Source organism: Mauremys mutica, chromosome 11 (assembly GCF_020497125.1).
Source record: "Mauremys mutica isolate MM-2020 ecotype Southern chromosome 11, ASM2049712v1, whole genome shotgun sequence".
NCBI classification, from domain to species: Eukaryota; Metazoa; Chordata; order Testudines; family Geoemydidae; genus Mauremys; species Mauremys mutica.
In genome coordinates, this window is record NC_059082.1 from 59509072 (window position 1) to 59521576 (window position 12505).

Here is a 12505-nt window from a genome sequence, read left to right on the forward strand (position 1 = left end):
CTTTGGTTTTCAGGGTTGTTTTGGTTCTGAAATTGAGCCGAGGCTTTGGAATATGTATAGCCATCCCCAATTCCTTTCTCTGGCGATACTGCAGAGGTACTGGTGTCCCCTGACACTGTTATCTGTAGCATCATGATTTAAATAAATTCACAAACATGTATTGTAAGAAGATATTTTTTTTCAATGTCATAATGTATTCATTATGGTCAGACCATTTAGCCAGACTGTTGCAGACATTTACGTTAAATACCTGTGATATGTTAGCATTTTTGGCATCTAGTAGAATTATATTAAAGCTAAAGTTAGATCTAATTGTCCATACACATTATAGATGCTTACATTTGCTCTTTTAATTTTAAAGGTTTATTTTAATACATAAATGTAAAATAATTACTAGCAAAATGATAAGGAATTTTAAGCTCTTGCATCTAAATTTTCTGACACATTTCAGGATAAATTATTTTTAATGTTTTTTTCTCAAATGGATTTTAAACTGATGCATTTCTAGTCCCTTATTTTTTATTTTGTGATTCTAAGCTTGAATCTAATCATCACATTGCATTTGTGCTCTACAGCTGAAAGGATCAACTTTTACTTAGTGATGATCATCTGAGAGAGCAGCATTTAGTACAAATATTTAAAACTGTGAGCACAGTGGATCATCTATTTTCAAACTCTCATTTGGATTTTAGGTTGGCTGCATCTTTTCAGAAATCTAGAAAACCATCAGAGAGAATGCACTTTGTGATAAATACAGCAAGCCTCCTTCAATGCCATCAGTGTTTTTTAACTTTTGGAATAAGTGGAATTATTTACTATAACCTTTCCTTCTTAACTTCTCGTTTTAGTAAAAACATATTGGCTACATTTAATGTTTTAGCTAAAGTATCTGTTCCTTTGACGTCATATACACTAGGGGTTTTCAGTTCATGTATTCTTACCTGGTGTTAACAATCACATTTTTAAAAGGCCCACATAGAAGACTACACTTTGCTTCTCTAAAGTCAGGATTGTAATAGGGAGTGGCAGAGGAGGGAATTAAATCAGATGGGATACACTCTTCAGGGGAAACAAAAATCCATTTAGAAATCTTGGAGAATATCCTCTTTACTTTCTAAATTATTTTTTTCTGAATCTGCCTTTTTTTTTTTCTTTGCTTTACAGGGTAATCAGGAAGCTACAGCACCTCCTGACACAATGGCGCAGCCTTATGCATCAGCTCAGTTTGCTCCACCTCAGAATGGGATCCCGGCAGAATACACAGCCCCACACCCCCATCCAGCTCCAGACTACACAGGCCAGACCACAGTTCCAGAGCACACGTTAAACATGTACCCTCCTGCTCAGACACACACTGAACAGAGTGCAGCTGACACAAATGCACAAACTGTCTCCGGCACAGCCACAGTAAGTTCAGGTTTCTTATATTTTTGAAGATGTATATCTCAAGTTACAAAAATGTTTATTGATAAAGCTCTTTCTTATGTTGCATTTAATGGTTGTAAACTTGAATTTTATTTATGGTTATTCAAAACAATATAGGGTCCAAAATAGGTTCAATCTTTTTTCTTTGAACTTTGAGGGTATTATTCTTCCACTTGTGGTGCCTCTCATCAAGCCAGCGGGTGGAGTAGTATCTATCTGGTGCCACTTGTTTTCAAAATTCTTTTCCTTTTTGAATATCCAAACATGCAAAATTATATATGAAGAACAAATATTTAAATGATTGTATACGATTTAACCTGTTTAGAGCTGGGCACAACATTCATTTGAAAGAAAACGGTGAATTTGTTTTGCTGATATTCATGACCCCTTCTTATTCACTTTTCACAAAGGTTTATTTGAATAAAACTTTATTCTCAAGAATTTTCGGAAAAGGGATAGTGTTGCAAATACTTGTGCAAATATGAATATTCATCATGAGTATCTGCAACAGAAGTGCTTGTTCAGCCATCTTGAAAGCTTTCTGTGGGTTTGGAAATCATCAAATAATGGAACTGAAACAACGTCATGTGACTTTGCCACTCAGTGGGTGCAAACAGCAAATTACAAATCATGACAATTCCAAGTAATATGCAAATAAATGTTAGGCTTAGATGTTAACATAAAACCTCCATAGAACAATTTTAAATTGTGAATAGTTTCATAAAAATGGTGTCTATTTGTGGAAATATTAAGAACTGATTTTTTTTTTCAAATTTCTGTCATTCTTGACAACTGTTTTTTTAAAACTAATATATAAGAGTGTAAGAGATCTAAGTAAAGGAGTGACCAGTATTTAATGCTGAGCTCCTAGCCTCTGAAAATCAGACACTTTAGAAGTGTTTCCCAAGTCGAACAACCAAAAACCGAGACTCTCAAAATCACTATTCACTTTTGAAAATATTGGCTGAAATCTAAACATTATAACATTGGTTTATTAAGGTCCTGGTTTGAGGGCTGTCCCTTGAATCTGAGATAGAAGGCTTGGGTTTTTTCCACAACATTTTTTTGTGAAGGGCGCAGTTCCTTTAACTATTTCTGATCAAAACATTTTATCCTTCCATAATAGCTAATGCTGCTACACTTCCCCTAGTTGTAAGAAGATGAGAAAATGTCTCACTCAGAAATTAAAACAAATGCTTTTCTGTGCATCATCCAGCAGAGATGCTCTAAAAATGTGCCACTGATGCCCTTCCTCTATACCTCCAAGCATTACGCAGTGACAAATCAATGTGTTCTGAGGGTATTTAAGCACCTTGCCATGTTACTTCTACCATTACATAAATATAATTGAGAATGGAAAATAATAACATTTAGAATGAGAATGCACAATGCATAATACATTCTGTACACTATGTACAGGAACAGAGGACTTGCCATAACACAGCAGACCAGTGATCTACCTAGTTCACTGCTGTATTCTTTCTGACATTCACCAATATTAGAGGCTTCTCCAGAAGATAGAAAATACAGTGTCATGGACAATTATGAAAACCTACTCATATGAGAACTTTCTTCCCAATCTCCTCAATAAGAAGCCGCCTTGTGACCCAAAGTATTAGGAGCTATATCCTTTCCTAACAAAAAAAAGTTTTTGTCCCATTTATTATACCTGTGGATGTTCTCGTTAATGTCTAGTTCTTTTGAGAATCATACTAAACCTCTGGACTCAAAGGTATTGTGATACTTAATTCCAGTTTTAGGGTTTGTGTAATAAATGTTTCCTGTTATAGTTTTAAATTGGGTAACTTTGAATTTCATTAAACACCTGCTTTTTCTTATATTATGGGAAAAATTAAGTAGGAACATCCTATTTACTTTCTCTAGTCCATTAATTAACTTATATACCTCTGTAACATGACCTTTTATTCACTTCTTCACTAAGCTGTTCATGTAGTAGTATAATGTCTTCTTTTATTTCAATCCCATTCATTAAATAGCATACCATTTTGTTTGCTGTTTTGATCACTACTACACATTGGGCTGATCACAATGACACCCAGCTCAGTCCCTTCATGTTTGTTTCTTTGAAATTCCTGGATTTATACCATTCAGTCCTAGGATTAAATCTTGGCTGTATTGAAGTCCCTGGAAAAACTCCTATTGATATCAGTGGGGCCAAGATTTCACCCCAGGTGACCTGTTGCTTTTTAAGTGTGTTTGACTGCCTCCTTTATTATCACCTCAGTCTGACAATCTCATTGTTTTTAGTAGGAAAGAACACCGAACTGGAGTAGGTATTTCCTCAACGTCCTCTGTGGAAAAGAGTGATGAAAAGAAATTATTTAGTTTGTCTTCAATGGCCTTATCTTCCTCAATTTCTCCCTTGAATCCATGGTGTTCCAGCAGATGCAGTTATTCCTTTGCAAGTTTCCTACTTCTGACACAATAATAGAAATGTTATTTCATTTATATCTTTGGCTATCTGTTTTTCCTAGTCTTCTTAGTCCTGCTAATTTCCAGATTCCACTTTATTGAGCATAAATATTTTAATTTCCTTGACTTTGACTTAATCTTTTTGAAGAGCTACCTCATTTTTTCTGAAATCCCTGTCCAAAATGTAATGTAACAGTGAAATTTGTTGGCACAATATCTCCATGGAGAAAGATGAACTTAATTATATTGTAATCATTGTTACTTTTTAAGGGTGGCAAATCTCGCCCTATTTAATACTTAATACATATGCTATTTAATGTGAATTGTCTTGTTGCACTTACATAGGATATTAGAAATTAGAGATGGAAAAGATTTATTTGGAAATGTAAGCCATCCCTAAGCCATATCTAAGCTGGTTTGTTGCCTACACTATCTTTTTAATGTAATTCAGATTTAATTTAGAAACCTGTAAAAAACAATATCATCCAACAATTTGCAGACAAAGTCAAAACTGTAGTCAATTGACGACATATGGCATTTTATACTTGATATAGTACAAATAAAGATTTACAAAAACTGAATTCTCTAAGGGTCTCCACTATTCAGCTGAGCCTCAACATTACTTAACTGCTAAAAATCTCCCACAAATTTCCAATCAAATCTTTTGTTCAAATTCATTATGGGTATCAGATTCTGTAAACTGTTATGATCTACCTTATAAATTGTTAGCACTTTATGGCTTTCCATCATATTTGTGAACACAGCATAAACATCATGCAAAAAGATACATGCTGATGGAACGTTGCACCCAGGGAGAACCCCAGTGAATTCACTGGGGTTTGTGAGGGCTTTAGGATCCACCTGTATGCATCACTTTGCGGATTGGTGTCTAATAGTACATGTTGTTTTTAATCAGAAAATGGAACATTACAAATTAATACTACGTCAGCATTGTAACTCAAAGTGATGTTCACATCTGAAGGAAAAGATGCCTTAGCTACCAGCAAAATGTTGGGGTAGTGAATTTCCAGACTTTCTAAATTTCAGGAGTAATCTGGTTGTCCACTGGAGTGTTTGGTTGGTAGCTTTCAGATATTTTTAGGTAGCTCTCAGATGTTCAGTTGTGTAATGTACAATATGACATGAGGCATTTTTTGAAAAATTGACTAGGCTGGCTATTCACAAAGGAGTTCTAGCTGGATAAAAATGGGAGGTTTAGTAAAACAGCTTTTGGAGAGAAGAAAGCATTTTTAATGCTTGGAATAATTCTAATCAATATGCACAACTGTGTGTATTTAAGGCTGTGGATCCAACTGTAAATGTAAAAGAATTATGTTAGTGTAATGAAAAATGAATATTACAACTGAAAACAATGTTCATAAAATATCAGAAAGATTCCGTGGGGATTTTTGAAAATGCTGAAAAGAAATGCCTTCTATCACGAGAATAGCGTAGCTGAAGTCAACGTATCTTAGATCAACTTAGATTGACTTACTTCGCGTCCTCGCAGTGCGGGATCGACGGCTGCCGCTCCCCCGTCGACTCCGCTTCCGCCTCTTGCCCTGGTGAAGTTCCGGAATCGACGGGGAGTGCATTCAGGGATCGATGTATCGCGTCTCGTCTAGACGTGATACATCGATCCCTGATAGATCAATCACTACCCGCTGATCTGGCAGGTAGTGTAGACATACCCTAACTCTGAAGGATTGGTCCATTAATGAATAAACTCCAGGGGCCTTATTTACTGTTGCCCTGCACCTTGTGGAGTCATTTACACCAGTTGCAAAGTGAGTATAAAATGCCACCAAGCCAGAATGGTGGAAGTGACTACACAAGGTGCAGAATATCAGTGACTCCTGCCTTAGGAGATATGTAACATTTCCTGTATCTTTAGATTCAGACAAATACTACACTCAGAGCATAAAGGTTTTTTCTTTTATAAAAATACAGTCTTCTTTTGCCATGAGTTTTACATTAATGGATCCTTTCCTTCTCTCCCCCTGCTCCTGCATTTTCTCATTCATTCATTCATTCATGCCCGTCACCCCAGTCGGGGTATGGGCCGCCAACAACAGATCTCCACAGTCCTCTATCCTGGGCCATTTACTCTAACTGGTTCTAGGTATAGCCCATTTTTGTGCAATCAGCCTGAAGGTCGCGTCGCCAGGTGTTTCTTGGACGGCTTGCCTTGGGGGTTCCACCGCAATGCCTGTCTGGTGATATTGGTTGGCTGCTTGCGTAGTGTGTGTCCTATCCAGCCCCACCTTCTTCTTCTAATTTCTTCCTCTGCTGGAGGTTGACGAGTCCTCTACAAGAGGTGGATGTTACTGATGGTGTCTGGCCAGCGGATCTGAAGAATCCTTCTAAGACAGCTATTAATGAAGGTCTGGATCTTCCTAGTGGTTGTTTTAGTTGCCCTCCAGGTTTCAGCTCCATACAGTAGGACTGGTTTCACATTGGAATTGAACAGTCGAATCTTTATTGCCAAAATATTTTGCCCCACCTCCTTATACTTTTGTCCTCTTGGAGTTTCAGTCACAGAACCCACATGGTAATGCACTGGATTATTTTCCTTCACTGGTTGCTCCTGATTTTCTAGCAGACTCCTAAACTAGTTTTGGCAGCTTTGAAATTGTCCTTGTTGATGAGTTGATCAGACCTGCCTTGTCAGGCAGGGATGCTGTTTTCCTTAAACTTAGTTATAATTCTGAGGAGTTGATGTTTATTTTTTTCCTGGTTGCCAGTAAGGCTTAGCACAGTGGAAATCCCTCTTGGTTCTCATCTCAGATTCCTTGTTAGCAAAGAAATAATAATTCCCTGAGCAAGAGAAAATTAGCAAATTTTGTAGAGACACATTCCTAAACAGGGACCAGTCAGGTCTTCCTGGCTTCTTGCTTGAATTTCCACTTTGTAATTCAGAAGTTTAACTCATTTCGGGGAACCTAATCTTGGAGTGATCATTCATGCAAATTGTCCTTATTAACTGAGCATAGTCCCATTCGGACTAAGGGTCACAGGATTGGGCCAAAAAGTATATTTTCCCATATTAGGGGGTGTATAGACCCCATGCTGTAGCAGCCAGGAAGGGGTTAATAGATGGGTCCTTTACCTGACTAGCTGTGACTAACTGCCTGATTAACCACAGCTGGGATAAAAGGCTGCGGTTCAACGAGAGGAAGACAGCTACCAGAGTGCATATCTACACTTCAGCTTGGAGCAAGCCTCCCAGGCCAGGGCAACTACAGCTCATGTAAGCATGTTAAAAAGAGTAGTGTGGATATTGCAATGCTGGTGGAGGCTCAGATTAACCACCCAATCCATATTTTTTGCTTTGTTTATATGGGCAAACAAATTATATTCTTGGAGAGGTGAATCACACTCTACAAGTCCTATTTGTTGGGCCAAACTGCTTGTGGGTTCATTTGCATGGCTTGGATTGACTTTGGTGGGAGTTATCTAAGGGCATAATCTGTATCTAATTCTGCCAGTGGACAACAGTAAAATCATTTGCTGCTTAAGTGTTTTATGTTTACTGCAATTCTGCAATATTTCCCATTCTAAATATATGGAATGTCTCAGTAGAAATATATACCGTAGCCAGGTAAGCGTGAAGGGGTGTGTGTGTGGGTGTGTGTGTGTGAGAGAGAGAGAGAGAGAGAGAGAGAGAGAGAGAAACACAGTGCTGTAAAATTAATTTGGTTCTGTATTAGTGAAACCAAGGTGTCATTCTACAACCATTTTACCTTGGGCTGTGATCTCATCAGATTTCACAAGCTAAGCAGCGTTTGATCAGATCTGTACTTAGATAGGAGACCTCTAGGGAAAACGAAGCAGTGTTGGTGATTCAGTGCATGGCACTCTTCCCTCTGCACCAGTTCTCAGAATCAATACTCAGCGTGGTATTAGGGGATACTGTGCTGTTGGAGATGTAATACAGAGGTCCTGACCTCCTGTGATCATTAAAGATGACATGGCACTTTTCACAAAGAGAGAGAACATTAACTTCAGTGCTGTGGCCAGATTTCAACTTAGGTAATTGCATTTTTGGCTACCTAAATTGCTGCTGTTTCAGTTGAATATGGTATTCCCTTCTGACCTAAACTGATGTACTGTATAGTGATGTTTGCTGTTACACTTACCCTGTTTCACCCTAGAGGTAGCTGTATTTTATTGGTGGGTAAAGCAATTCATATAGTTTGTACCTTCAGTTAGTAAGCTTTGTGCTATGCTTAGAGATCTGTCTGGATCAGTTGTTTCCAAACTTTAGAGGTTTCATTCCCCCTCTTTGTCTTAAATAGTCCCAACTTGTTGATCTTCCAAGCACATTGCAAAGCCTATCTGTTGGAGCAGGAATTTGGAAAGCTAAGGATCTCTTGGGGTGAATGTGAGAGGTGGAGAGAGATTGATTTAATTCACAGTATGTTTTGCTGATTTGTGGCAGCAGAGATGTCAGGGATCTATGGTGTTTTGGTTTGGTGGTGGGTTTCATATTGTGTTTTTTAAAATTATGGGCAACATAAATCTTCTGTGGTATTGCTTTAGCTAAATACAGATAAATGAACGAATTAAATAGGTAGATCGGTACCACCATGCTCTGTTTTTTCTGTGGGGTGTTTTATTTCTTCGGGGTGGGGAGGGAGAGTGGAATGGGTTGTTTGCTTCTTCTTTGTCTGTTCATCTCCGGAGGGCATCCATTTCACCCCGCTTTCTGGGAGGCTCCATTCCCTATTCAGCAGAAAGCAATCTGCTGCTTGAGTTGGGGGTGCCCATTGGTACCTCTGTGAGGCAGATTTTTTATGTTCTTACAGTGGACCAGAGTGTCATGGAAGAAGAGATATTAAGGGAAAATTGGGCCTGTAATCTATTCCTTCAGTTTGCAGCTTTGCCTGCATGCATTATTCTTGGGGCTGACTGCATTAAAAGGCCATTCGAAGAAGGAAAGGATAGGTAGCTTTTTAGAAGTCACCCAGCGCTTTCCTCTGAGCTACAAGAGTATATTTGTAGTTTGAGGTTGGACCAACTTTTCACTGGATGGATATTCTGCTTGTGCTTCTGATGCTAGCCCACTATTTTATTGGCAGCAGATCTTGAACATAGGTTCTGAGTTCATGCCCCCTCTTGTGGACTTCAGATGGACATAATTAAAAGTAAGACAATAGTGGCTCACATTTGCTTTCTCTCTATTTGGAAGACACATGGAGCAGAAGGTAACTGTCTATTGCTTGTCCAAAAAGGGCTATTCAGAGGACTGTGCTTCCCCATGCAGAAAAAATAATTCTACATGATATGTGAACACGTGGGCTTCTAGAGTGAAGCTGCATCTTATAGATCTGATTTCCCAGTGATTGAAAAATGTATTGAATTATTTTATGTCTACTATCAATGTATGCCAAGTTTAGGCAAAATATCATTTTCGCATTGCTATATCAATTCCACATTTTGTTGTCCATATCCAGACACCTTAGCCAATAGCATGCTGGATACATAATAATACTTTGAGAGATGTTACAACAATGTTTAGTTCATCTAAATCATATCCTGCTGACACTGGCTGTTGTACCAGCAGGGTGGGCTGGTTGAATCATATTATGTATTCTATCCACTCCCAACCTCAACTTAAACAAAATATTCTGAAGCATGCCTGTTACAACCCTCCAAGCATTTTCACCCAAAAAAAGCAAGGTAGTCAAAATCCACAGGTACGGAACAGTGGAGAGATCAAAACTGCCATCACAAATGGATAACATAATATCATGCTAATATGGGAAGCCACTGTAATAGCTTGGGATCATACTATTTATTACTTCTGAGGAGCTTCCTTGCTGAGAATACTGTATGCAAACTTTGTAACTAAGCCCTCATGTATATTTCCTTGCTTATGCTAAAGAATAGCAGTAATATCTCACTCACTTGTGGGACTGGATGTGTCAGCACATGTTGTACAGTTGCATCCTCACAAGTTTGACAACAGCAGACTTTTGGAAAAAAAATAAACCTCCCTGCCCTTTGGGGGCTCAGTCTGAAGTTTTTATGCAGGCAAAAATCTCAGTGGTGCCCATTGGAGATTTTGCCTGTGTCAGGAAGTCAGGAGCAAGCTCGTAGTGAACCAAAATGTATAATACTTTTAACAGCTCACTAGTAATTGTAAAAGCCAAAGAAAGGCTTTAAATTGACTGTGCCTTCCACAACGCCATGCAGCCTTAGACCTTTTCCTATATTCCCTAGTCAGAGGATTCCATTGTGACAGATATGATGGTTTCCTGCCATATCCTGGACAAACCTTATTGAATTGTTTCATTATCTTAGTTCTTTGTATTAAAGATGCTAATATTTATGTAAAAAAAAACCAGGAGTACTTGTGGCACCTTAAAGACTAACAAATTTATTTAAGCATGAGCTTTCGTGAGCTACAGCTCACTTCTTCGGATGCATATGCATATGCATCCGAAGAAGTGAGCTGTAGCTCACGAAAGCTCATGCTTAAATAAATTTGTTAGTCTTTAAGGTGCCACAAGTACTCCTGGTTTTTTTTTGCGGATACAGACTAACACGGCTGCTACTCTGAAACCTTAATATTTATGTATTATTGTGGGATTGTTCCTTAAGGGGGTGTCAGAAGTAATGTCAATCCTGCGAAATGTTATGACCTTCAGAGATCTCTCAAAATAATGGGCCAGAAAAGACGGAACTTTTAGTTGAGTGGGTTCCCTAGGAAATACCTGGGAGGAAGAGAATGCAAATTACCCGCTTCCAGACCCATCCTTTTTAAAGCTGCACCTCAAGGAGAAACCCACGTCTACTGATCACCTGTTATACAAGGACAGGATCAGAGGCCCAAACTGTATAAAAGAGTGACTCTCAGGTTCATGGATGAGATTGGTCTGAGCTAACAGCTGTTATGAACTTGTGACCACAGAAAACCCCCTTGGTGGAGTTTGAATGACTGTTCACCTGCCAGAGCCCTTATTGGAGTCAAAGGATGATCTCTGGTAAGAAAAGTGTATGCATGTATGCACTTACATTATGTTTACTATGTTTTCTCTGTAATGCATTCACTTTAAGAATAAATGGGCTGTCTGGTAACTTCTCTGTGGCAATTATACTGTTTATAGTCTCTGAGGAGATGGCAAAATATTCTTGTTTAGGCAGTTTGTCTTGTTGGGGTATTCACAGTGTAGCCACGGTTCTGTGCAGTCTGGAAATACCCTGGCCGAGAGAGAGAAAGAAAGGTGTGTCTGCACATGAAAGGTGATGAGCAGGGCACTGGAAGACAGAGAGAATGGGTGCCCTTGCTGGACCACAGAAGCAGAATATAGGTGCAGTTGCCCAAAATTGCAATACCTATTCTTTGCTGGGCCTGCTGAAATAGTGATTTGGCTTTGCCTCTACTCAGCACTTTGATTTGTCATCTGTCAGTGGATTTTTGGGGACCAGCAAGCAGCTATATAGCAGCATTATCATCAGCTTTTGTGATATTGTCACAAGCCTCACCATATTTAGTATTCTCTTAGTGCCCAAACTTCTGTATCACTTTGATTACACACAAGTCTCTGGTTTTATCCACTGGCTCTCAGTAAATGTCTACCACTTCTGGTGTGGAAAAAAGATTGAAAATGTGCTTAAAACCAGAAGATGAATAAAAAGACCCCAGATTTATAATTCTTAAAATATTGTGAGTTTTAAAGTCAAACTTCTGATTTTTTTAATGTTTGTGGTTGACAGTACCGCATTAGTGATGCTAATGCCCAAAATAAGTGAGGGGCTGGCTTTATCGATTATACTATGTCTCGATGGACAAAGAGGCTACTTCCTTTAATTGTGTTATCTCAATCAAATTAGCTTAACATGTTTGGAAAGCTCTCTTAATGCTTGTTATGATGTAGGTGAAACTTTTAAATCAGTGTTCTGGTTGGAGTTACCCGGTCAAAATGATCTAAAACATGTTATGTTATGAGGACTTTTCAATCATGTTAGGTGAACTCTTTTTGCCTATCAGACAGGGACATAGTTACTAACACTCCTTCATCCTGAAAAAGTTATTTCTGACTCCCTCTTTCCTTGTCAACACAGTATCTTTTCTGATCTCCCAAATAAAATCAACCAGTTAAACAATTTCAGACGGTTGTTTGGCTCAGTAGTGGAAGAGTTAACAATACTGGATTTCAAATCTCTTTGCTCCTCATATTCTCCTCTACTCATTCCCAATTCTTTTCATATTTCACTGACTTTTTCTTCTCTCTGCAGTCTAAGTATCTGTGGCATCCAAATGCTTTGCCATGTGTAGGGTTCTGATGTCTCAAGAAAAAACATTTGAGTTCTATATTCTGCTGAATAAACAAAGCACAAATTTCAAAGGGGACTTTGTAACAATGAAATAGCTAATTATTACTTAAATTGTATTTGACCTTCTGCATCTCTTCTTCACAGTATAACATTAATTAAAATTGATCCTTATCTTTTTTTTGGTGGGAGGTGAAAATTAACTCCCATTTTCACTGTGTATAGGAGTAACCCATGAGACTCAGCTAATGATGCTTCCCCCCTGCCCATAATTGTCATACAAGTGGTAGCCGTTTGTTTGCAATTTTATCAGAAGTGGACAATTTTTCATGGCAACACTTACAATGTAATCTGAGAAGCAATAGTG

General features: G+C 38.4%; 1 protein-coding gene across 12 annotated transcripts in view; it reads left to right on the top strand.

The window, feature by feature from the left end:
- RBFOX1 (RNA binding fox-1 homolog 1) overlaps nt 1-12505 on the top strand; it is a 2584986-nt gene that overhangs the window by 2370413 nt on the left and 202068 nt on the right. For all 12 annotated transcript variants that reach the window (XM_044979735.1, XM_044979736.1, XM_044979737.1 and 9 more), the window contains one exon: nt 1165-1407. In XM_044979735.1, coding sequence (XP_044835670.1) covers nt 1165-1407 — 243 coding nt within the window. The remainder of the gene's footprint in view (nt 1-1164; nt 1408-12505) is intronic.